General features: G+C 39.3%; 1 protein-coding gene across 1 annotated transcript in view; it reads left to right on the top strand.

Annotated features, from left to right (window-relative positions):
• Positions 1 to 18,199, top strand: part of ntf3 (neurotrophin 3) — a 32,287-nt gene extending 14,088 nt beyond the window's left edge. The window contains exon 2 of the mRNA XM_055055570.1: positions 16,480 to 18,199. Coding sequence (XP_054911545.1) covers positions 16,480 to 17,367 — 888 coding nt within the window. The 3' untranslated portion in view covers positions 17,368 to 18,199. The remainder of the gene's footprint in view (positions 1 to 16,479) is intronic.
• Positions 18,200 to 26,799: the final 8,600 nt, after the last annotated feature.

The raw sequence follows: 26,799 nt of genomic DNA, 5'->3' as shown, positions 1-26,799 counted from the left end.
GTAGACCCTGTGTGGGTCTTTTATACATAGACGTATACGCCGAACTACGCCGACCAGATGGACAAAAGAAGCTACAGGTACGGGTATGAAGACACGTCAACGTTTTAAAAAGTTGACATTTCAAAAATGCATTTCAGTCTCATTTTAAAGACATACTGGAGAATGTAACAGAGTTTCTGGGGTTTTCTTTTAGCTCTATGTAGCACAGTGGAGAGCTATGCTTCCCCTCCCCCACATGTTGGCAACCATGTAAAAGTAAAAGAAGGCCTTTTCCTGGCTTTCAAATGGGCCAGGTAAAGGCCTGTTTGTGCACATTTCATATCACTAAAACATCAACAGTGTCACATACATTACATTTGGCAAGCTATAGGGAAGAGTGTGTGTGTGTGCGTGTGTGTGTGTGTGTGCGTGTGCGTGTGCGTGTGTGTGTGTGTGTGTGTGTGTGTGTGTGTGTTAAGTGGTTGATGCTACCAAAACAAATATACCAACTGATTAAGAAATCAGCCTGTTAGACTCCCAGCTCTACTCTTCCGAACTGCTGAGAAAAAGATCATTTTCTGTGTAACTGGTATATTTATTTAAAAAGTGGTAAATTATGTTGGTCTTCCAGCTATATTTTTGCTAAAGTCTAGTATAAAAAAAATTATAGTTATGTAATATGTTATACGGTGTCCATTCAGATTCAGTTTCTGTTTTAGGCGCGTTCCAATGTGACATCACACACACATCATTCCACCAGTGGCCATCGATGGTTTTAGCTGTGAAGTTGTCAGCCTAAAAAAAAAACTAAATTTAAAATGCGTGTGATATGAAAAAGGAAGGCAATGTTTTGCTACAGTTAACACTATAATCACATAACAAGGCTCAAAGGTGTCACATTCCAGAGGTCAGTAAAAAGTATTAGTAAAAAAAGGGAGAGGGAGATTGTGGTGATGGCTCTCATCAATATATGTTTGTTCAAATGTTGACTGTATGCTGTTTCTTTTGTTAAGTAAAGCAAAATTAACTGGCTTTGTGCTAAAACATGCTACATGAATTGATCCTTCAGCTGCAGGCTGACCTGGATGTGGCTTACATGTGCAGAAACATCTGGAGTCAATCGGACGGCAGGGATCGGACTCAGACATTGCAGGGTGAAAATCCCTCGGGAGGATTTGCCGGGTTTTGGCACGCTGCTCCACAGGGCTAAGCCTGTCACCAAACGACCCCGACTGGGGCTGGGCGGGTGGACGGGCAGGTGGGGGTTGCAACCGGGTTCTCCGGGGCAACGCCATCATCTCTCTCACGGCCTCGGAGTGGTACAGCTGTGGTTTTCCTGATGCAACAGTGGAGACCCCCCGAGAGGGTCGAAGCTGTGTGTCTGTATTATGTTATTGTTTGATGATAATTAATATTGACTAGGGCTGTACAGAACACACATGGGCTTCATTACTGGTCCGATATCTATTTTGGGTTCAAAAGTTTGAAATGTGACACTTTTACAATATTGCCTCAGTTGGATAAGAGCAGCCATTTTTATCATTGTGCTGTGACTTAGTTTTCGTCAGCAATACTTTGTAACGCGTAATTGACTAAAAATCAAAGCGTTTGTGACTTTGACCACCAATCCAGCCTCATCAAGAGAGATTTATCCCCAACAGAAGTAACCGTAGGGATTCTGGTGGATAAACCTTCAGCTTCCTACCAGGCAGCCAAACTTGTCTATAAGAGTTGCTATCAGTCATTCACCTATTTATTTTTAAGTTTATGAGTCTGTCGTTTCTATTGAAGTCACAGATCAGCTATATTTAGGATTTAGAAATGCGTAAGTAAAGATGAAACAGATTTGAGTTACTGCTGGACCTAGAGTCTGCAGATTGGTAGATTCAAAATATTTTACTGAATTACTCATGTCAATAATTCAAGTCACATTTTGAAGTTCGGTCCAATTTACTTTAGTAACATTTGTTTCGGTTCAGTACAGCCAGACTCAGTTCAGGTTTGCTCAGTCTTACATAAATCTAATCCGTTGTAATACAGAAAGATTTCCAACAGCTTCAGACTAGGAATGTCACGATAATTAGTTTTTTGTTCTTAATACTGATCTAAATCACTTAATACTCTCGTGAGTTTAGTACTATATATAAAGCTTAGCTAAGGAAGTTAAGCTAAACTTAAGCTTAAGAAAGCTAAACATTGTGTTATCTTAACTTACCTACCTTAGATGTTCTAACACTTCACTGAAAACATGCACAGCTGTAACGTTTGTCCTCAAAGGTACATCAGCCTTGACTCGTACATGTTACAGGATTCTTCAAATAAACATCTCACTCCTGGTAATTTTGTTGGCTGTTGTTAGGATGTCAAGCCTCTGTTTTGATAGAACTCCTTGATGACTCTGAAGGTCTGTGTTCTCGCAACAGTTAAGATGTTTCTGAAATCTGTTTAGGTTGCTGTTTTGGTTTTGTTGTCTATAGCTTTATCCTCCCTATACAGCTAGAATTCTTAGTAGATTCAACTTGTCCTTACTTACAATGATGTTTCACAGTAGATTCCCGAAGCTGAAGACTAGCATTAGCATGTTCACATTCTGATTTTGATAGGAATTGTTGATCATTCAGAACGTAACTTATTTCTATTATTTTCAAACAAGACTTCTTCCAAAAGTTGATCTGCTTCATCTTAATGGTGGTGAGGACCCAGACTTTCAGATCAGTACTGAAAGTCTCAAATCTGCTGACACCATGAATTTAAGAGCATTTTGGGGTTTATAAATAAAAGGTTGACATTAAATATAGACTCCATAAGCATCAAGAGTAAACTTGTAACTTCAGTAACATTTGGAAATGTGGCGACCACGTTCCCTGGAAGAAGTGACATGCAGGTGTAACATTTTGAATTTAAATTCCTATGATTTGCCTTTTTTTTTTTTTTGAGTGGCAATGGATCAATTTTGATAAAATGTAGTTCCTTGGTAAGGATCGTTGGTTTAGACTTGCTTCTGCTCTGAACCCAGTCATCCATCGCTAATTTGTTTGGGGCGACTGCCTTCACATGTTTTGGATGAACCACCAAAAGCTAAGATTCATAGTTAAGTCAAGCTTGAACATGACAAAAATGTGTCAAATAATGCATGATAAATCCAATGGAAACAGATTTGTTCTGAAAAAAACAAAACAAAACAGCAAGTCGATCAGTCTATGACCAGAGGGAAAGGTAAAGTTTTGTCTTAATATTCACCTCTGTCATACTCTCTCTTTTTACTGAGTTTAATGAACAGCTGGTTCTTAATTTAAAGCTGGATCTGGAGAAGCTAACCAAGCTGGCCACCTTTAGGTCAGAGGTCAAACAGTGATGTGTTGGTCACAATCCGTTCAATCCCAACATCTCAAAATCTTGTAATCCTCTTCCACGCTTCCTTCCGGAAACATTCAAATCATTCTTTATCGCCATTATGAGGAGATTACCAATTACTCATCTCTTTATCTTACGTTAAAACTCGTTTTATTGCAGTAAGAGCATCTATATCAGGTGTAATCAAAGGAACCAGAAACTAATCTTTGAGTTTCAAATATGCAACCTGGGAAAACACTGAAACACACTTGGCCTGATTGTTGTCTTTGACAAAAAAAAAAGGAAAAAAGTAGGAGTTGAGGATTGCTGGAATATTCCTCCAGTAGACAGCCTGTGGTGAAGTAACTACTCCTATTGGCACTGATGATGTTGCCTCTTTGACAGATTTATGCCAGTCTGCTGTGATCCACCATGTTAACTAGACCGATGTGTGCCAACTCGTTCCTGTTGCTGCCAATAAACTGACTTCTTTCATGATAATATCCACATTTCACCGGGGCAGTCAGAAGTAAGTAGGATTTTTTTTTTGTTTTGAATCAGGTATGGCTCGCGACTTTATTTGAATGTTAGAAAATCCGGTATTTTTACGAGCGTTTAGTTATGTTTCCACAGTAGCTGTTCTAACATGGTGTTCTTGACAGACGGTTGTCAGGGATAACGGTCATGCTCCATTTGGTAATGACATCTTCGCAGGACGAGACGACGCATGTTTTATTGGGTTTAAGAGACTGAGGAACGATTTTAGGTTTTTAAAACAAACTGCAGGAAAGGCATTATGAGTGTTTCAGGTTTGATTCACCCAGAGATTGAGGTCGTTACGCATATTTCATATGAAATTCATGTAAAGAACTTGGCGCTGCTTCCAAAAGCTAAATGTGAAGCTTTATAAATCTCTAACTCTAGCTAAGATGATAAACATTAATTTGTCACAGTAAATATTTTACATCTAGAACCAGAGAAAACAAAAAAAGCTCTTCTGTTTTCTTAGAAGCAAGCTGTTAGCTTCTGACAATGCAAATTCTTAGTTCATTCCTATTAGCCAAGAATTAGCATTTTTAGCTGATGCTTAGCTAATTCTAAGCTGAGAATGCTAAGACTTAGTATTCTTAAACAAGAATGAGCTACTTCTACTTGAAGGAATTAGCATGTTTAGTAGCTAACGGTTAGCCAGTCAGGGTTCCATCTTGTTCATCTCTGACTGTTTCCACTTTGCCTTTACAGAACTGAAATAGATTCTACATAAAGTTGTTCAAAATTCAAAGAAAAGTTCTTCCAATTGCTTTCAACCAGATTTTAGATTAGTGGTCAATCTTTTTGATCCACCACCATCATCATCATGGCATCAGAAGAACTTATTCTTAGTAACGTGATACGTTTTGCAGAGCAGGTCCATATTACACACACATTTGAAGATATCAACTTTTGCATCTTTAACAGGTTAAATTCATACCACTTCCTTCAACTCTTTATAATTGGGCAGATGATCTGATAGAAGTTCCTGATTGCATTTACTGTGTTTATTTATCTGGTTTGTCAGCGAGTCCAACTGCGAAACCTGTTTCTCAGAACCAGATGATTCTTCTGGTCAGTCCCGGTCCACGGTATGGGTCAAGGTTTTCCATCCTCCCAGAGCTTTAGCGGATCACACCTTCTGGGCTCTGAGTGGTTGCTTCACTTTTACATGCTTCAATCTGCATTTCGCTTCATTCCAAATCCAACATAAATCAGTAGAAGTGAACAGAAGTCATCCATCTTTAACCAGGAACATCTGAAGCGTCGGGTTGGGCTTCGTCTGATTAAAGGCAGCAGCTGCAGAAAGTTGGCACGTTCAGACGCGTTCCAACTTTGAAAGGACGTTCGACTTTACCTAAATTGTAGCACAAACATACATTTTGAAGAAAAAAAAAGAAACACCTAATTAACAGTCACAATAAGCTTCAACTTTTCCAAAAAGGAAATGTTATAATGATGGGGTCAATTTCGGTGAACCATTATGCATATTATGTTGAGATGTCATTTTGTTCGGTCAGTTTGGACATTGTCATCGGTGTTTGTCATGTCAGACTCACAGGGTTGATAACCGTCTGCCATGGATCTCCTGGGAGAATCAGTAAAAACAGGGAACACCTGTTTGGGGAAATGGTGAAGTAACCAGGGGAGGTTTCGCTTTTTATTTCCTCCAGTCAGGAGGTCAGTGTTCTGATCTGGCTTTGACTTGATGTTTTTTTGTAACAAACGCAGAGCAGCACATTGGCTCTCTTGTAGAACCTGCATGCATCACAGGCCTTTGCGTGCTCAGTTCTTGCTTTGCAGCTGATACTCCATAGATCACAGCCCTGTTTGCATTAACGCTAAAATTCCACATATAGAAATTACGAAATTAAATTTGCGTAATAAAAACACGGCGACTTCAAAAAAAGAAGAAAAAAACCCTCACGTTTTCCGATAAAAAGGTGTTGCACTAGGTGGAGATTTTTTAACTGTGTCAAAATGGAACATACTTGGTCAGATTCCTGCGGTTATAACCTTGTACTAAGCTGATTTGCTAATTGGACAGTATCAATTGGAACATACAGAGACCAGCTGTGTTTCCATTAAATATAGAAATGTCCAGACTGAAATTCTAAAAATAAATTTGCTTCATGGAAACAGCAGTTTTTTGGGAAAAAAAATTACATTGAAAAAAGATGGTAAAAGTGTGGTGGAAACCCTTTATTCGCACCAGAGTCACGTGATCAACAGGCGGATGTCACTGCTGGCAGGAACATCACCAGAGCTCTCACAGCATCACACAGTTCAGAAAAAGCTGCGCGTCGTTCCAAATTTTGTATCTGCAGCAGCAACTGCAGGAATTTGCTAAATATTTCTCAGTGTGTTAACAGTTTACTTGGAAAGAAAAAAAAATTGCTGAATGAAACCACAAGACTGGACATTTAGAGTTCAGCTGGTGTAAGCGAACTGGCTGCAGAAGTAAAAGATGTGTGACCTGCTTCAAGTCGCTCGGTTGGTGGATTCTTCCACCTGAGTTGTTAGTCTCTGCAGCTCCTCCAGAGTTTCCATGAAATGGCAGAATGTGCCTGAAAAACACTTTGTGCTGCTCCTTTAAGATCCAACTGGACAGTGAATACGTGTGACCAGCATGCTTACAAGATACAGAAGAGATTTCAACCAGTAGTGTAAATTTAATCTGCACTATTTTATGATTGAACTGAAACGCTGAAAACAGCTCAAGCGTAAAATAACGTCACTCTCATGATGCGTTGCACACAAAACACACCGCTAGCTGGGAAAGAGCCGTTAACCTGTGATCCACATTGTCCAACAATGCTTCGAAGTAATTGTGTGTTTATTTTATGGCACGTTCCACTGGCGTCGTCGTTCTCTGCAGAACGTTCCACTGGCGTTCTCTACAGAACGTTCCACTGGCGTTCTCTACAGAACGTTCCACTGGCGTTCTCTACAGAACGTTCCACTGGTGTCGTTCTCTGCAGAACGTTCCACTGGCGTTCTCTACAGAACGTTCCACTGGCGTTCTCTACAGAACGTTCCACTGGTGTCGTTCTCTGCAGAACGTTCCACTGGCGTTCTCTACAGAACGTTCCACTGGTGTCGTTCTCTACAGAACGTTCCACTGGCGTTCTCTACAGAACGTTCCACTGGTGTCGTTATCTGCAGAACGTGTCGGCAAATGCTAAACGCCTCCCCATATCAATGTTTGAGTTACATAAACCTCAGGAACCCGAGTTATGTCACCTCTCGTTAGCCAAGGCATTGTGGTGACGAGGCCGGTGCGGTTCTGTTAGTGTTCCTGCTAACACGTTGCCACCTTAAGGGTGATTATCTGCATCAATCCTATCAATTAGGTGTTAAAAGCTCACATGGTGTGAAGCTACAACATTAGCCTCTGACCTATTACATGCCTGAGACAATGTTGCTACAGCACCACATGTTCCTCTCTCTTAGGGGTTAGTTGAGGCCTTACCATTAAACAACCATAGCAAAGCTTTGAATGCAGTTAGAAATCCTGGCGTCAGCATTAAGTCTCGCCTCTATTTAGAGAACTAACTACAGGTGGAACAGTACCGAGAGTTGCTACGAGAAACGGCTGAGGCGTGTTGGAGGTGTGAGGGGAGGAAAATCTAATTTGTTCAGATTAAAGACTAAAGTTCTGCTAATCAATGGCCTTCTGCTTTAAATTTGAGTTTTACGTCCTGTGAGTGCCGCAAAGTTGACAGTCAAAGTTATTATAGTTAACTAAAACTAATGAAAACTGAAATCTTCATTAATAAACTGTAATTAGTTGGGAGGAACCTTTCATCTTTCATCTGCTTTGGAACTTCCTTAATTTGATCTTTCATTGTACAGATGGATAAATCAAAAGATGCAAGATATTGGGTTGTATGACTTGAAATGGCTGGTATCTCACACAATGAGGTTAGAATCAGCTACAATAACTAGCTCAGTGTGGGTTAGTATTTGAAGTTTTGGTTTATATTTCAAATACTCTGTAAGTTACTAATAGTTTGAACAATATTTTGTTTACCATGTTTGTCACGCCTTTTATTACGCCATAAAACCCAAACGGGAAAGCGCCAAAAATGTCAGCGACGTTCGATACAATAGATTTTCTGTCCGATCCAATACTGTGTAAAATTTAAGCTGTGCAAATAAACTTAATTTGTTATATCTAAAATAAAATGTACTCCATAGCCTGGCTTTATAAAAAGAACATAAAGTACTCAAATGTATTCACTTTAAACTCAGAAGTACTTTGAGACATCAGTCTTCGTTTATAGCTGGACTACTTTAATTCAGAAGAAAAAAACATACAAAATATGTGAAAATGGTGTTGCAAATACAAAAAAAAGGACAGTAAATAATAACTCAACTATATAAATTCTTGTTTTAACATTAAGAGCTACTATGAAACGAAAGCTGAAATAGCTCCACGCCACTTTTATGATCTGTCCGTGTGAACATCAGCAGCACGCTAATAATGTCTTATGAAAACCAGCAAACACGTGCTACAAACTAATTAAAACTAACTGACAAAAAGTCACTATAATGAAAACCCCCAAACTATTAAAGCCCTGATTAACATCTTACCACTTTATGAGCATTAATACCAGCTCTTAGAGGGCACAACCTCTAACAGATGTCCCGATCTGAAACGGTTCAGTGCTGTCCTCAGATGTGTGTTTTGTTGTGGGTCTTGTGATGGAGGGTTGGGTGTGTTTTCTGCGTTGTCTTTCAGGGTCATTGGCAATTCCTCTACCTGCTGACATGATTACGCAAATCAAATAATGACCAATTGCAGTATCAGCCCTGAGTGACATTTAGAACATTTCAATCAAGCTGTCAAGAGAAAACAACAACAAAAACAACCATTTCTCATGTTTGGAAACTACAGACGGTGTTTTTGAAATCCCAAATATAGTATCATTTCATTTTTTTTCCCATAGGGAATTTTCTTTTATTTTTAAAAAGAAGTTTGAAGTTATCCAATAATATATCATTTTCATTTACTAATTCATTATGTTATTTTTGTCACCAAAATGAGATTAGAGAAAATAAATCAATCATCAAATGCGCACATAAATCAGTTCTTTGTCATTTTAGTGCAGCTTTACTTCAACTCATGTTACCGAAGCTGATTAACTCGCCTCAGCATTTTTATTCTACACAAGGAACTATTTTCTTCTTGGTTCAGCTGTCAGCTCTCTGAACAGTTATGTACATTTTTAAGAAATCTGAACTTTATCCCCAGAATAGAAAAGAAAAAATCATGACTGTCTAATATCATGACAGAATATTAGACTTAACGGCTAGCTGATTCCTGGAGAGGTTGAGTATTCTTCTTCTTCTTCTTTAAATCTCTGTACATACAGATACACCAACATGTGTATCAATCAAACAAAATTTTCCAGTGAATAAATTGATGCGTTTTCTGTGGTAGGTACTTCCATGCGGTCAACTGTTTGGTATTTTCTCATTCCAGTTTTGCTCGTCTTGATCTGAATTTTCTCAGTGGTTTTTCTAAAGTCTAGTTGTTGCTGCACAATTTGTGGCTCGATTTTTTTTTCAAGCTACAAAAATCGTTGAAAATTGAAAAATGGCAATCGAGCTCTTTGAGTTGTATTGGGTGCATGTGTTCGTGGTTAGGAAAAGTCCCTTTTGTGAAGAGTGGATGGGAATTGGAGAAACATACTGAAGCACTTTGCAGAACCAAAGAAAGCTTGTTTTAGTTATTACTCATTTTGTTTTAAGATGTGTAGGTGAACTGTCCTTACCTGCCCATTTTCACATATCTTCCTGTAAGTCGGATAACATTGTACGATTAGCTTGGAGTTCAGCACATCCCAGAATGCCAATCTGGAGTTGGATCCTTCTCTTTAAATCTAGCATGTGTGCTGCACATGCACCGGATATGCTACGATATATTAGCAAAGTTGGAGAACTTCTATTGCAAAAGAAGGTTTCTCGTCTAAAACACGCTGACAGTAAGAGTTGGCGAGTCCGACTGTCGTGCTCCGTGACGAGGCGAACTGTTATTACCAAAACAAGCCAGTAATGATGTGGTTTGCATGCGATTACAAAATTAACAACACGGTCAAAAAACACAGGCGTGTTTTTCAGATACACACTGTGTTGGTCTGCGGTCGCCGCTGAACAACTGGTAGAATGAGTTTCAGCGATGTTGCTGTTGTAACTGATATGTTGTTTGTCTCTGGTTTTTTATCTCTTTCTGCAGGTGTAGAAGCAGAAAGACAGGATTCTTCTCTCACTTTCTACGTTTCCCGCCCTATTCCGCTCTGTCTCCATGTTGACTATTGGAAATATACCTAAATCAATTTCTAGTTTTTAGTTTCTTCTATATTTCTATATACATGCATTTAAATATGTCAAGTGAATAAACGCTGTAACACTGCAGCTGTAAAAGTCAGTCTGTTGGCACTCAGACCAGAACCTGAAGAGCAACTAAGTACTTTATTAATGTAACTTCCATTATCTTTTATATGAGCAGTCGCCATATTGGATATTGATATTGGAGTTGATTATAAACCTCTAACTTCTTACGTCAGAATGCCAAATTCAAAGGGGAATTTCAGTTAAGTTTCCATACTTATTGCATTTGTCCTACACGTTGTTCCCACTCTGCATGTTGCTTTTAGCAGAAAAATTTGTAATAAAAATCCAGTGCTTGAATTTTCTAACGTGAATTTTTCACATTTCTTTTAGAACATCCAGCCATTGACCTGAATGCAGCGTAAAGTCAAGTAAATAAATGAAAAGTTTCAGTCATGATTAAAATTAAAGTTCTTTGCAGATGCAGTCACATCGCTTGAATCTTTCCGTACTTCATCACTATGTAACTACAGACGTTATGATGGTTCATGGGACGTTTATGACTGACTGACACTAGGCGGCGCTTCATTTTGAGGTGTGAAGAGAAAAATGCATTCAAAGATTTTGACATGTTGACGTCAATCTAAATCCTTCCAGGTTTTTCCCTGTATTTTTTCAGCCTCTTTGTTGTTTCTGTCAATGTTCTTTTCCTGGTCTGTCAATGCACCTGAATTGTATTTAGGGGTCTCAGACTAAGACTAAGGGGAGTACCATTTTTCTGTTATGTGCTGCTTTGTGAGAATCTCACATAAAATAAAAGCTGTAAATACCAAGTTTTAAATGTAGTTTTCAGAGAGCTGACGTCAGACAAGTTGTTTCGTCTCTCCTTGTTTTATTGTTAGACTCCTTTATCGACTACTTTTTAAAAAAAAAAGGGGCAAAGTTCAAAAGTCCTACTCTGACAATATTATGTAGAAAAGCGTTTTTGAGTCGTTTCCACCTGAGCAGCTGGTCCCGTGCCTCTCGTTGTCGTGAACAACCCGGGTTCTTTCTGCTTTGTCTCTGCTGCCAGGACCTTTCTAAGCTGCTTCTGTCAGAAGACAAATGGTGTTTAAACAGGTTGTTAAGCAGATGGCTGGATGCTTGTGGTTGCTCAATGTGCTCCTTCCTTGTGGATCAAGATAGCGGCACTGGTGATTTATTCCAGTTGCATTCTATATATATATAGAGAGAGAGAGAGAGAGAGATCCAGCATTCAGCCTCGCCACACTATGAAATGATTTACCAAGATTAAATATATTTCATAGGGATTTTGATGCAATAGGAAAACATTCAGTTCTATTTAGTTGTATTTTGTTATTTCTCGCCAAAGGGGGATTCATAAAGTTGCTTCTTATCTCATCTTGGATATATATTTGTTTTCGAATCGTCTTTACTAATGAAAGGTGTGATGTGGGTTTGACCTCTACGGTGGCCTAGGAAGGTCACCATAGAGCCTCAGCGCAACAACTATAGCCACAAAGGCAATGCTGAAACGGAATTGATATTTTATCAGTTTTATTGGATCTCATCCATTTTAAATTCTATTTAGTATGACTAAAAAATAAATCAAACGCATACATTTCATTTTTGCATGAATGTCTTTTTATCAAACCTTCCGCTTTAACTTGGAATCCATTTTTGCCTAAAATTTGTTTTTAGCATAACCTGAAATCCGTATTAGCAGCACACCTTCTGTTTTAGCATAGCTTTCATTTTAGAACAGCCTCCCCTTTGGCCTAACTTTAGTTTTTGTATAAATTCTAATTTGGCCAGAAATCTGTCTTAATTTTAGCATAACTTCATTGTGGCTTTTTACTGTGGTGTTGCGGCTTGTGCATTTTGCTGACCTTTCTGGACAACCGTAATGTCTCATTGCCCTTTGCCAAGAGTCAACTGAAGAGTCCACCTGTGATTTGGTAATTCTGATGGCGCTTCAGAGAGCCGTAATTCAGGCAGGCTAAGCTGTCAAACTGGAAAAGTATTGATTAGGGAAAGAAAGTATGCCATTTTTCAGTGACAAACTCCTGACCTTTTTTGAGACGTTTTAAGGCTCGACTAGAAAGAGAAGTCAGGTAAAAATGTCTCTTTTTCAGCTGTGGCACATTGAACTCAGGATATAGCTTTTGCTCTATTTAGTTTTCATCAAGGCAGCGCTTTAGCTGGAGAGCCGCCATAAAATAATCTTCAATAAGGTCTGTGCTTCCTTACAAATTAAATTAGCATCACGGTTCACAGTAAATTAATCCAAGTCATCTGTAGTTAGGCTGGTTGATGGGATTTCAAAGGCCTGTTTTCCGGTTTCACCCAGTTCTGGGACTATTTTCAGGTCTCCGTACCATCTGAATATCACATGAAAAATGCATTTTCCCCAGAACAATTATCCAGTTAAGTGTGGCGTACATGGCTATTATCTTGTAAACAAGGCTTTCTGAAATCACTTGACGGTGAAATGTGAGGAACCTCCTGACAGTTAACCGGGCCTTTTAGTGATTCGTCTTGTTCCTGCTTGCTTCTTATGATTATATAAATTATGTCTTTGCCACATTCCCTCATTAAAGTAACAAACGAAATTTTGGCTACCTCTGCAATTACCTTCCCCTTTTCTATTACAACCCATTGACCAAATTTGATTTCAATGCTGTTAGACCAGTTAAGTCGATGTGCAGCCTTGATGTAGACATACATTTATAAGGAGGTTGTAAATTAGACATTGAAATTGTTGCGTGACATCCCATTTGTGGCTATAGAAGCTTCAGCTCTTCCGGGAACAGTTTCTGAGGGAAAGACTGATGTTTGACAAGCAGGACTGGCCTGCAGTGTCCTTTCTAATCCATTCCAAACATGCTTTGTTGGTTTGACGTCACAATTCAGTCGGTTCTTCAACAGCATACATGCTCATCTGTGTCTTCAGGGGTCATGCTTTGTGCTTCGGCGCAGAGTCACGTTGGAACAGGAAGGAGCCTTCCCCTAATTCTGTACCCAAAGAGGTAGAAGCACAAAACTGTCCAATGTTCCAATGTTTTGCTACAATGCCACATTAAGAGCTTCAGACCAAACTTAGATTGAGAAATGTTCAAATTTCATGGTAGATGTCTGTTGACCGTTTGGGAAGCCAGGGTTCATGTGCCACAGGCGTTAAGTCTTTCCAGCACACCTAAATCAAATGAATGGTTCAATATTAAAGAATTAATTTAGTCAATACATAAGCTGTGTTTATGGGACACATCTAAAACAAGTGAATATTTATGTTTTAGTCCTGAGGAACATCAGCGTTTGAGGTCTAGAAGTGGACAGCAGAAGTCTAAACATATTTTCAGCTCCACAAATGTTCAGCGTTTTCGGTGGAGCTCTGTCAAGTCAAAGGCCACTTCGGTTTTATCTTCAGATCAGGACTATATATTGAAAAGGATCATTTTAAAAGTATTAATTCTTAACTTGTTTTTGTTCTCATCAGACTTTGATCAAATATTGCCAGACGGTTGCAAATTTCAAGTGAATCATTTCCATTTGCAGCCACTGGACTCAAACAAGAAAAAACACAATTTTATAATGCTCAATGAAAATTAAAAGCTTTGGGTGTCTGTAATGTCGTACTAAGCAATTAATGGCTCAAAATTCATTTCAACCATCTGGCATCTATTTTGATGCAATTGCCAGTTATTTAAAATCCAAATTTGGTTTAAAGTCATTTATTGAAAGTCTAAATGTAGTGATTGATGAGCAGGAGAAGATATTCTATGAAATTACTTTTGTTGCACAACTGATGCTGTTTTGGGTTTCTGTTAATCATTCTTATCAATTATGCTGGATTTATAGATTATGTTTTATATCATAATGAATTACTAGTTTTCAGCCTCAACCATTTAATCAGTATGGATGGATCTTAATTATTTATAAGCTTAATATTGACTCATTCCTAACTCACCTAATCACAAATTAGATCTATTGCTTACTGGACATTAAGCATCAATATAGTTAGCATGGAGATGGTAGTTATTAAGATAGCAGGAGTGAATTTATGTATTGTTCATATTTTAAGTTGTACATTTTGCAAGTTAAATTGACATTTAAATATTTTCCCTACCATGATTTTGAAGCTGTGAATGGGTTTTGTTACATTGTTTCACTTTGATTGCTTTTTGAAAGCAAATATGGTCAATATGGTTATATATTCCCTCTACTGAATAATGAAAACCTACATTACAATGCACAGACGTTAAAAATCACGTAACTGTTTTCAAGCATCACTGCTCAAAATGAGAGCTGACGCACAACGACCTGAGTGGCTTGACAGAAAAAAAAAAACATTGTTCCTTTTGAAAAATAATATTTCCTCTGTTGTGTCCTACAAGCCCCAACTATTAACTGTGAACTTTGTTTCTGCACTTTCTGAAAGTTCTAAATACTGAGCACTTAAAATATTCATTTCCTTTCTTTTTGTGATGTTTTTGAAGTGAACGCAGTGACACTATAATAGTTCTCTCATTGCAAGAGGATTCAGTGTTTAAATCTAAACTGGGCCTTTCTGCTCCGATGTTCTCCCCTTTTCTCCCACAGATTAAAAAGATTTGGTTTGGCGTAAATTTCGTTTGTATATTTTGTGGAATAAATGTTTTACGGTGGATGATACAGACTAATTACAATTACAGAATATTGTGTTAATATTTTGATAACTACATTGTTTTATTAGCGGATGTTTCTCTAATAATCTGGGCGGAACCATTTCTTAACCACGGCCAAATAAATCAGTGAGGAATTTTTTGTTTTTTCTCTAGAGATGAAAGACTGTTCCTGTTTTTAATCTGACAATATTTACAGATGCCTGTTTTTTTTTTACAGATGCCTGTTTTTAAGAAAGAAGTTTATTTAGCTTGTTTTGTTAAAAGTTTTATGTGTTTTACATTTCTGGCCCTCAAGGCTGAAAGCTTGGACTTCACTTGTTTTCAGCTTTTTGCCAGCCTTAATGGAGATGAATGACTTCAAAGCTCATGATTCCAGATACGAATCCAGTTCTGTTTCATTCAAATTTGTTTTGTTAAGCTTTGAAACAGGGGTAAGTGGTTGTGAAATTTTTTTATTGTTGTTTCAAAGTCAGACATGTCTTTTCAAACACCTTTCCTAGTATTCATAAATGTGAAATTAAAGTTTCTCAGAACCAGAACATGCATAAACAACCAAGATTACTTAATAAAAAAAATATAAAAAAAACAACTTAAGAATTACTTGACGACATCACTTAAGATCAACAAGAAGGTTAAACTTTAACTTAGAGGAGCAAAAAAAAAAAAAAAAGAATTCCGATAATATTGTTCTGGTTCTGCTCGTTGTGAACAATGTGGTCAATAATCAGACAAGGCCACTTTAACTGATCAAGATGCTGGAACAGACAATGTCAACAGCCTCTTTTAGAGAGCTAGTGGGCAAAATGTTTTTCAGTTGAGGATGTTTCGTGGAAGTGAGGTATGTTGCACAAGTTGCCACATGTTAATTCCCAAGCATGTATGCTAAGTCGAAGGCACGTCCTCGTGCCACGAGTCTTTTGGATTTGTGTTTAAAATCAACCGTTTAAAATGCTCTTGAAGCTGAAATCACCTGGTATCGTGAGAGTTATTAATCCAGGCAAATCTTTCATTTCATGTGAATCTTTTGCTTTGAAAAAGAAGATGCACAAAGTCGGTTTGGTGACGTAAAATGTGTTCTCAGCCCCTTCTTTTCAGTCTACTGTTTGGAAAACAGTCAAATAAAAAGGTCTGTCTTTCAAAAGTAATTATACCCTCCATGTTTTCTTATAGTATTTAAAAAATGAGCACAAAATAATGTGAATTTCAACTGGAAAGGAAGGTTCTCATGTTTATTACATACAATGATATGACAATTAAACCAATGGCAAAAAATCTTTTGTTTTAAGTGAATATTCTTTTTCACGAATATTAAGTCATTATTGACTTAAAACAAGCTCACATTTCTTGGTGAAAAGTTACTTTAAAAGAGTTTTGTCTTGTTTAAAGTGTACTAAGACATTTGCACTAGAAACAGAAATTCTACCAGCTGAATCCAAGTGAATGGGCGAAAGCCCCACCAAGCGTGATTTTAATCAAGCACAATACCACAGGAAGGCAATAGCCAGGCTAGTTGTAAACTATAAAATAATACAAACACTCTTGTAAGGCACTGTACCTCTGTAAATGAAACAAAATCCAATTTGGACATATTAAAGGACACAACCCTTATATCTCTTTTCTTTCTATGTCTTCACAGATTTTGCAGGTGAATCTAGTGATGTCCATCCTGCTGTATGTTATGGCCCTTGTGTACCTGTATGGTATTCAAGCATCTAGCATGAACAGCAGCCACAAGGGACAACAGCAGCACCCGCCGAGCCCGGACCCGTTGAACTCCCTCATAATCCAGCTGCTGCAGGCCGACCTGACGAGGGAGCGGACCCCGGGGAGCCACCGGCAGCAGGGGAAAGGCAGGGACCACGACCCCATCCTCCCTGTTTCGGGGCCTAGCTTACCGTTCAAGGACCAGGAGGACGGCGAGCCGTGGGGCGCGGGCGGCCGCAGCGGCGGGAGCAGCGAAGGCGCCGTGGAGCAGCAGGTGACGCTGGTGAACTCTGACATTCTGCGGAACCACAAGAGATACATTTCGCCGCGGGTGGTGCTGAGCGATCGGCCGCCGCTCCAGCCGCCTCCCCTGTACCTGGCGGACGACTTCGTGAGCGGCGGGCAGGAGGGAGCGGCGGCGGGAAACAAAACGCGGAAGAAGCGGCAGGCCGAGCACCGGAGCTACCGCGGGGAGTATTCTGTCTGCGACAGCGAGAGCAAGTGGGTGATGGACAAAACCAGCGCCATGGACCTGCGGGGAGTCAACGTGACGGTCATGGCCAAAGTTAAAACCTTCGACAAGCGGGAGGTCAAGCAGTTTTTCTACGAGACAAACTGTCGAGGCGAAGAGGAGCCGTCCAGAGCCAAAGAAAGGCAGTGCAGGGGAATCGACGAGAAAAACTGGAGCTCTCAGTGCAAGACGACGCAGACGTTTGTGCGCGCGCTGACGCAGGACCACAGCGGCATGGTGGGCTGGCGGTGGATACGCATCAACACTTCCTGCGTCTGCGCGCTGTCGAGGAGGAAACGCAAGACGTAAAAACTCAAGTTCCTCTGAACCAGAACCAGTGAAGTTCCACCATTTCTTTCTTCTGGGATTTTATTTCCACAGAAAACCGCACCACAGGATTAGGTGCGGCGGCAGCGGGACCGCGACGTTCCGCTACAAACAGTACATCTGAAGAAATCTCGGGTCCATTTGAATGCGATTTCATACTAATGTGCTGTAACGAAAGAACTCATTGGAGAGGGCGAGGACTGTACATATAAATTATTTAAATTATATGAAATGCATGTAGTGAATACATGGCTATCTATCTTTATATGATGTATGAATATATTTGTGTTATTTATTGACAGAAGATTCCTTAAAATGAAAACGAGAAAAAAAACTGACTTTAAGACTATAACGCGAAGCTAGGGGGCAGTAAAGGTGCTTCACAGCGAGACTTCGTAAGTGCCTTCACTGAAGTGTGAGTAGCAGGACATGGCAGCAGCGGTTGCCGTAAACGGTTCGGCAACGAGTCCGTCGTAAGGCGACCCATCAGCAGGGACCCGACGCGTCCCGCCGAGCCGACCCGACACGAGGCCAGCGACACGGTCCGAGGTTCCTCGACGACCAAAACGCAAGACGCGTCGCGAGATACCTTCCCAGTGTCTTCGCTGCAATGTCGACCAGCGGTCAAGTTTAGCTTCTTGTGGTTTCATTTGTTTCATCCTTTGAATAAAAAGCCCATATATCCCAAAGTTGGAAATTTTATATTTCAAAAATATATATATATCAAGACCCATTTCAAATTGTTACAGTGCCAAAGATTAGATAACACATGTAAGAGGATAATAAATGTCTTTATTCTTCTTTTCACAGCTTACCTTCCGAATCTGTTTTGATTTCACAGTTTTTATGGTTGACTGTTCGGTTTTACCCAAATGCGACATCGTTTCAGATGACGGTTTAACACCTTATCATTTTATATGAGTAACAATTGGTTTTTTTTAAAGTAAGGGTTAAGGACTACTTGAATAGATGTACCTACTGAAACTGAAAGGAAAGCTTACCCTGCGTTAGCTAACAGGCTAACAGTTACCCGAAAGGGAGAAATAGTTGATTTTGGTCATTTAAAACAACTGGGACTGAAAACACGGCATCAGCCGGCAGCAACGAGCAAAACGTTCACCCTGAAGATGATTCCGCCATTTTGGATGCCATTGTAAACTCTGAAGAAAACATGGTCATTGGTTGAGAAGAACTGAAAAATGAAATAGTTTTCAATCTCCTGGATATTAAAATATTTTTTAAAGTTAATATTGTAAAAAAAAAAAATGAGCTAATTGTGCCGTCTGACTATCTGTCCATTCGTGACACCTTTTAACAGTTGAACATTTTTAGGGGGATTGAGATATTTAGGTGCTATCCTGAACAATACTTAGTTTAATGAACATGAAATGAAAACTGAAAGAATAAAGACAAGAAAGATCACTGGGATTTTTTATTTTTTACATGTTGAGAGAAGTGTTTCTAATCTCACCTCTCAAATATATATTCTAAAAAAGGTTGCATTTGCCAAAAAAAAAAGTGAAAACAAAAGTTTTTTTGTGCTGAACTACTGTGCAGATGTCAGCTTCTGGATTTTCACATAATGGCACACAGGACCTTTAGTACCTGCCTGCGTAAAATTCACTTCAAACGTTACTTTTAATCTGACAAACGAGACTCATCAGGACGTATAATTATCATCCAACATAACTGCATTTGGGGTTATGATTTTCAATGTTAAAATAATCATTTCTTTGTTTGGAAGGTTTGATTCAAGCCTGCCTGGAAGAACTTATGAGAATAAAAATAGTGTGAATCATCCGCTGTGATGTTCTCAGCCACTGGCTCAATCCGCAGCATATAAACAGTGAATTTGATGCCTCAAAGTCGCAGAGTTCTGCAGCACAGAAGACGTGCGCCGAGGGGATTCCCTTCAGGAGCATTAAATTGTAACACAGAAGCACAATCAGGTCATTTTTAAGACCAAATTAAAGACTACCATGACCAACAGCTCAGCCAGTGAGACTCTTTGCTTTGCTGTCAAAGATTATGGCGCATTAAAGCAATTGTGGGTTGAAAAAAATAAGAGTGAATGTTTGACAAAAAACTGAGATTGATCTCAGAGATTTTCTAGCGTAAGGACATTTATGAGCTTCAAAAGTCAAAATGTTTGGTATTATTGGTAGACTTGGTATCGATATTTTTGTATTGATCCGCCCACCTCTGTCAGTGGAAGCTGGTGTTACTCCATACAAAACCATGCATTATTTCCCTAATTTGCTATATTAAATCTCAACAAAATACATTAATGTTGATTAATAAGGCCCTATTATGTGTAACATAATTTTTCTAGCAGGGTCAAAGTTGATTTCTAAAACTGGTTAGTACTACAATTAATCATGTTGAGAACTATGTGAGCTCATGATGCCTTTACTTCAAAAAATCTGTTTTTGGTCTAGTTTCAAGTGCAAAACATTGATGGTGGCCACCTTATGACAAATGTTACAAGTGCAGATGAGCTCTTGATGGATTTGCGATACTTTTAAATGAATCCATAACAAAAGTTTGTTGAAATTTTATCTGTATTGGCATTGATACAATAAGATACAGAAGGTTGCAGTGGAACACAAAGTACTTGTTCCATTGGCAGATTAATGCACTTAGAACAAAATATTTTTTTCATAAGTGTAAGAAAATCTGCTGGAGGAACTTGAACTTCCTTGTTATCATTATTAATCATTTTTGGACTTAAAACAAGCTCTGAAATCTTGCTAAAATTACTTATTAGTTAGTTGTACCTTTTTTGAAATGTATGAAGGTATTTGTGCCAGAAACTAGACCAAAATCATTTGATGCATTTTGTATTTTTGGAGTGTAGGGTTTCCGACTACCTCAGCTTCTTTGATTCGCACTGAAGAGTATGTCGAACATGTAATGTTTGTTGAAATTACTGGAAGTTGGTCCCTGAGGGTGCAACCTGGTCGTAGCATTGCTTGAACAACTCAATGATAGTTATCGCTGAATTTTCTATTACGGACAGTCATTAACGCAAGAAGGAACATTGTTGGAATGCTGGAATTTGGGTCATTTCAAAGGTACAATAAATGAGCCACAATGTTTTTAGTAAGGGGTTTGTAGCTAGAAACAAGACAAAGTATTGAAAGTACATTGTTTCCATAAGTTCTATAATGACTAGACCAATTATGGCAAGAAAAACTTACGCAAAGTGTCTCCTGTCTGCAGTGCAAATGGCTCAGGAGCAGGGAGAAAAGCACATGGTCTCAGTTTCAGTCATGCCGCTGAAGCAACACGATTGACAATGATATGAATCAGTCATTATTAAATTCCTCGGAGATCTGCGTAATTAAGCATGTTTGTTTCTTCACCCTGTGGTTTCTAAGAGGCAAAGCAATATTTCACAGTTCTGACACAACTGACTTCCACTGCGTTTCTTTAAAACACAGCACGTCTAAAGAGATTTAGGACTTTTTAGACATTGTTTGAACAAAGGTTTCTGCTATTGACAAGTTTGACAATGACAGATAAAAGCTTTCCTTTTCCTTTTTGTCCATCCAGTACTGGTCAAGGAGTGTGTCCAGAGAAACCCATCTGTTCTGTGTGACTACGATTAATCACAATGTTCTTACTGGTACTGTATTTAGACGAGAATTTTTTTTCACGCTTTCTAAACATGTTATTTTATTATTGTGAGCTTTTGTTTTTCTCCTCACAAAACTGGCCAGTTACATAATGTTTCCAAGCCCTTGTCGGTAATTGTGTCGTTAATGGCGGTTGGTTCAGACGTTTAAAATCTGAGCACTGGCGAGAGTTTACCGCGTTGCCTAGTGAGATGCCAGAAACAATGCAATCTTCTGTATCTTATGGTAGCGATGCCAGAACAAATAAGCTGTTCTGGCATGGATCAATTTCAAAGTGCTATAAAGGCATCAACACCTCTTCTCCGCTTGTGACATTTGGAATAAGGCTGTCGCTAAACACCTGAGTCAAAAATGTTCACTTTGACAACTTTCTAGACAAGAAGTTAGCACAAAACACAAACTCTATCCACGTTTACATGGTAAACATGAGGATAGTTACAGAAAAATATGTACTGTGAGAATGTGGACAATTAGGAAATGGTGCACGCACATTTTGATTGACTCACTGCATGTGGTGGTGAACTGTGTTGGTTTGAAGGGGTGGTTGCCTCTGTGACGGGGTCACTATGCAGCCAGTTTGCTCACTCAGCTCAAAGAACATTAGCACCGCACGTCCTTTCCTGCTCCAAGTAATCTTGATATGTAGTCTCCAAAATATTGAATCAGAGGACTTGAATATAAATGGATGCTACGCAAGATTTTTATTTCTATCAAAAGCTGAAAACCATGCATAATTTTCCTTCCATGTCACATTTATGCACCAATTTTCTGTTGGCCTGTCACATAAAATCCCAACAGCGCTAAACACTTTTCTCCTTACTTTTGTCATTAAGAGTTTTATGTGGGAGGGGGAAAATAGTTTTTATTCCTCCATCAAATATTCAAACCTTGACAAGTCAACCTACTTTCTTAATTATGGCTCGAATAAATCAAATCACGCAAAATAACCAAAACAATGAAGTGAGGACGTTTTTACAGTCTGCTGTGGACAGTGAACGGTAAAATGTTTTGCCACATGTGTAATCCAGGATCTGTGAAAGTCTGTGCCTTAACATAAAGTGTTTGCACACACCCGATCAAACACAAGCTCTTACTTAAGTTTTATTAGTGCTTAAGGGACTGAGTGTAAGCGTTTCGTCAGGGCCTTCTGCTATTATGACACTGAACTGTGTGAACTAGAAACACATGTTTCCTGCAGGCAGTTTTGATCTCAACTCAAGCACCGGATTAGTCACTCTTCAGCACTGGTGATCTCTATTTACCAGAAGGAAAAATGTGCTTGGAGCTTTAAGCGGAAATGTGACCGTCTTCGTTTGGTTTCACCGGGTCCCTGGATAGGCCAAATATGATCTACTCTCCATCAGTCCAATGCTGAATTTAGTTTCATCCATTCTGAACCTGCTTGTATTACGAGATTAAGGTTGCATGATGACTACATGTAAAGGACAGTGGGTATTTCTCCAAAGAATCGTAAAGTGTATTTCAAAAAAACGTGAAATAAATGTGAAATGTAATCAAAATGCAAACGAGGCGTGTTTCCATGTACTAGTTCGGAGTGAATCAAAGCGTTTCGTCAGATGTTGACGTTAAGAATGGCTGCATCAAGCAAGATGAAGTTGCAAACTAGCAATGTTTGCTACAGCTCAGAAAATGTATGTCTGGGCTGAACTTAGACATTTCTCTGCCCCTGGTAAGGCACCGTGAATGGGAGCTTTCTACCACTCCCATACATCCCAGCGTGGAGTTCCTCTCACATGTTTTTCAAAAATGTTGGAGCTCATTTCTTTGGAAGAACTTTGGAAAACTTTAATGCAGGTAGGTGGGATGAACAATGGCCATCAGAATCCTTTCGTCTCAAGCAGGGTAAAGGAAAAGTTTACTGCTTCACTGAGGAAGATTGTAACATGTTGATGAAGTAATGACAGAGGAGGACAAGCTCCAAATTCTTCAGCTTTACCTCGAATCGGTTCAATCTCAGAGAAAACTTGCTGCTCCATCTAAAACATTCATCAAAACTGGCTTTTGAAATTGCTCATGTAGGCTGACCTCAATCTTCTGGAATGGTTCCAAACTTGACCCTATTAAAATCTGATGGAAGTTCAGTAACAAGCCAGATCCTGGGCGGGAAACACACCATTTAAATAAATTTTATTATTACTTCCCAGACAACAGGTCAAGCTTTCAATAGGAATTTAGTCTGGGTCTCATCATCCACAAGGAGAGTGCGGTTTGTCTTGTAAACGGTTAAGAAACCTGAAATATATCAATCCTGTAAGATTCAAACTGAGGGACTGTTTGCAAGTGTTGTGCCACAAACAAGCAGCTGTCTATTTGCGGAGGCGTCTGACCCGGTAATAACGTGAAACGGCAGAGTGAATCGTTTGGGGCGAAGCAGGAGTGTAACTCCTAATGACCCAGGAATTTTGCAAAAGGGTAAAGCTGTCTTAAGGAGAGGCACATACAGGCAGAGCTGGGATTTGCGGCTGTAATCTCCACTCTAAGAGGATCTTAACACTTTGTCAGGCTACAGAGGAGGACATATCAGCAACACCTCCACTGGGTTGGCTTCCTGTGCGCTCAACCAAAGCAAAGACAGCTCTCTCCAAAAAAACACATACAGAATGGTACGAAAAAGTACCAACACGTTTCTTTATGATTCCTGTCACAGTGGCAACTAGATTTGCCAGCAACGCCAACTTGTCTAATCTCCGTGACAACTTGGAAGTCCAGTCAGCATTATCTGGGGATCACAGCAAAAGGTCGAGGTGGAAGTAGCCAAGAATGTTTTCCTGTATATATTTGCAAGCGTTTAGAGAAAAGATGAGCAATGTTTTTCTTGTTACTCCTCTCTACCTTCACAAATCCTCTGTTTTTATCAGCCTGCAGGTTGTAAACTCCCTGCAGACATAAAACATAAACGCTCCCAGCAAATTTCATGGCTTTTTTTTTTTTACTTACTCCACTGGATGTGGTAGTAAAGCTGCTTGGCCCGGGTCTTAGGCTCTTAACTCGCATCCCGGTTGCATGTTTGACAAATAAGAAAGGACAATGGATTAAAGTGGAAATAGGATTCTTCCAGCATTTGGCAACACGGCTTGGCAGACGTGGGTGTAAAGAGGACGAGCTGGACTTCAAGAGGTTATTCCTCTCATTCCTTCATCGACACCTGTGTTGGTGCTTGTTTGTTTTCTTTTAATACATATGTGCAAATCAACTTATGTGGTGCCAATTACACAAGTTTATTAAAGAAAAATGAAGTTTAAGGGTTAAAAAAGGAGCTAAAGCCAACCGTGTGAGAGGTTTTACCTTTAGGGTAATGTGTGTTTTTTTGGTAACTCTGTTTGAAGGGACAGTATTATGTTTATGGCATAATACTGTTATAAACATTACATAATACCTGTTATGAACATGAAGGAGTCTTTGTGAATGTTATGACTGTTCTCACGACGTGTCATTGGGTAAATGATGACACTTTTAATGCAAAGTTGTCACTTTTAATGTAACTTTTGGTACAACTTTGCGTTAAAAGTGTCATTCACCAAATGACACGTCATGATGGCAGCCATAGACATTCAATGTTATGTTGTGTTGATGACAGTGTCATGTCAGTCTTTCAAATAAAGTGTTACTGTTTTTTTGTTTTCTTTTAGCATGTTGAGATTAGGGAGCGGTTAAAAAAAAAACTTCCACAATGTCAGAAAAACGATTCTTTGTGGTTCCAGAACATTTCTGCTGAGTGCTGCCAAAGACTCTCAGCTTTAACTAAGACACTAAAATCTATTTAGGGATTTTCAGATGATTCTGATGATTCAGCCTGTTGATCAGCTTCAGGTTGCGGGTCAGAGGTCAAAGGTGTTTGGATTGCAACAAAAGCACACCTTTAAGAGATTTATCGATGTTTGATGAAGTAGACGTCGGTCTCGCTAGAGCAGAGTTCCACCGTTAGATTTGAAATGCTGAGAGCCTGACAGTATCAAAAGTAACGTTTTGTTTCTCTTATAATAATCTGTTTGTTCTGAAGATATCTCCAACTGTTCAGAGATAATTTGGAAGGAATTTATGGCCTGTGGCTCGGAGATGGGACGATTAAATATGATGGGTGATTTCCAAAATCCCTTTCCTTTCCCTTTTAGCTGTAATTATTGTGCTTGTCTTGCTGTTTCAAATGCATTCTTATCTTTCAGTCTGAAACTTACCAACATGACGGATGTTTTCCTAGGACTGTTGTGTAATCCTCTGTCCTGTTGTGCTGTATTGATCCCCGTCTCTCAGTTTTGCTCTGTGGTGACTTGAATTGTGAATGCATTTGGACCCACTCGTCTTGTTAGTTTTCGTATTTTATATTTGTACAACATTTCCAGTAACAGCAGCTAATATCGTAACTGTAGTAGCTAACACTCATTTAGCATGAATCCAAAGGTCAGGGAGGCTTCGGCCTTACCCTGACCCTAACTGACCCTAAACTGAGTCTAAAAAGGTTGAATAATTGAAAGAGAAACTTTGTTTCTGAACTTTCTGTGGAATGGCGCATTTGCATTGGATTGATATTTACTCAATCCCATGCATATCATAATTGTTTATTGTAATTTGTCAAATTATGATATAATTGCATAATTTCACATTTCAAAAATACATTTGTTGAATGAATTTGCACCAATTTCTGAGAAAACTCTTCCTCTGGCACTAGAACGAGGTTTTTTTTGTTTTGTTTTTTTTTGGTGGTATCGAAAATGGTTTAATTTTCAAAACTGTGATGGAAACACTTTTTTTCACGTCACACGAGTCACATGATCAACAACCGGATTTCACTACTGGCACCAGCCACCATGAAGAAGACGACAGGAAGCAGCAGGAGGACGGCGGCGCGGCGCGGCACATCGCTCGTCCACATGTGATTTTATTAATCGCGTTTCTTATCGAATGGAAACACTGCAAATGCTAAACTGCTACTCTGACAAGGTTTTCTTTTTCTACGTTTGTAATGGAAACGCAGCGAATGACAGCAGAAAGACTGGGGTCACAGAAAAGAGGTAATGAGATGTTCCTGTGTGCTGAGCTGTTTGGTCGCTGCCCTGCAGTCTGAACACGTGACACTGAACGCAGCACCCCCCCCCCCCCGCCACCCCCCACTGGGTCCCTGCAGCAACAGCGACATGCCAATTCATCCTTAACAAGCAGCGAATTCATTCTAATATATCTGAGCAAAGTTCACAGCTTCATACTGAATTAGTTCCATCTCATCTGTCATCATATGTCTGAGATGAAGTTCAGTTCCTGGTCCTTCAGAGTGTCATAAACGAAGATGCAGAATGTTGGGCGGCAATCGCAACCTGGTCATGGAAACCAAAAGCACTAAAACAAGATCAGTTTTACTTTATTGAGACGTTATGCAAACTCTTATCTCACGTTGTAACCAATGGAACGGAAAACTCTAGATTGGTTTCATTTCAATTTTTTGTAAAAATACAAATCTGAAAAATGGACAACGGACTGAAATTATCGTCCATTCTTCTTTACGAAAAAGCTCAGAATGATCTCCATTTTTATGTTGCCACAACTTCTCAAGTGGATTTCGGTGCGGACTTTAACTGAGCCACTCCAAACAAAAGTCCTAACGAACGCATACATGTTGATTTTTTTCTTTCGGATTGTTATTTTGTGCAGCTCCTCTGTCTTCCTCTAAATATTTGTAGCTCAACCAGGCTTCCCACCGTATGACGCTACCACCGCTTGCTTCACAGTGGACATGGTGTGATTAGGCTGATTTTTAAACCCT

This window comes from Poeciliopsis prolifica, unplaced genomic scaffold, assembly GCF_027474105.1.
Source record: "Poeciliopsis prolifica strain line A6 unplaced genomic scaffold, Auburn_PproV2 SCAFFOLD042, whole genome shotgun sequence".
NCBI lineage: Eukaryota > Metazoa > Chordata > Actinopteri > Cyprinodontiformes > Poeciliidae > Poeciliopsis > Poeciliopsis prolifica.
The sequence above is the reverse complement of the archived record's forward strand: the minus strand, read 5'-3'. Positions and strand labels throughout refer to the sequence as shown.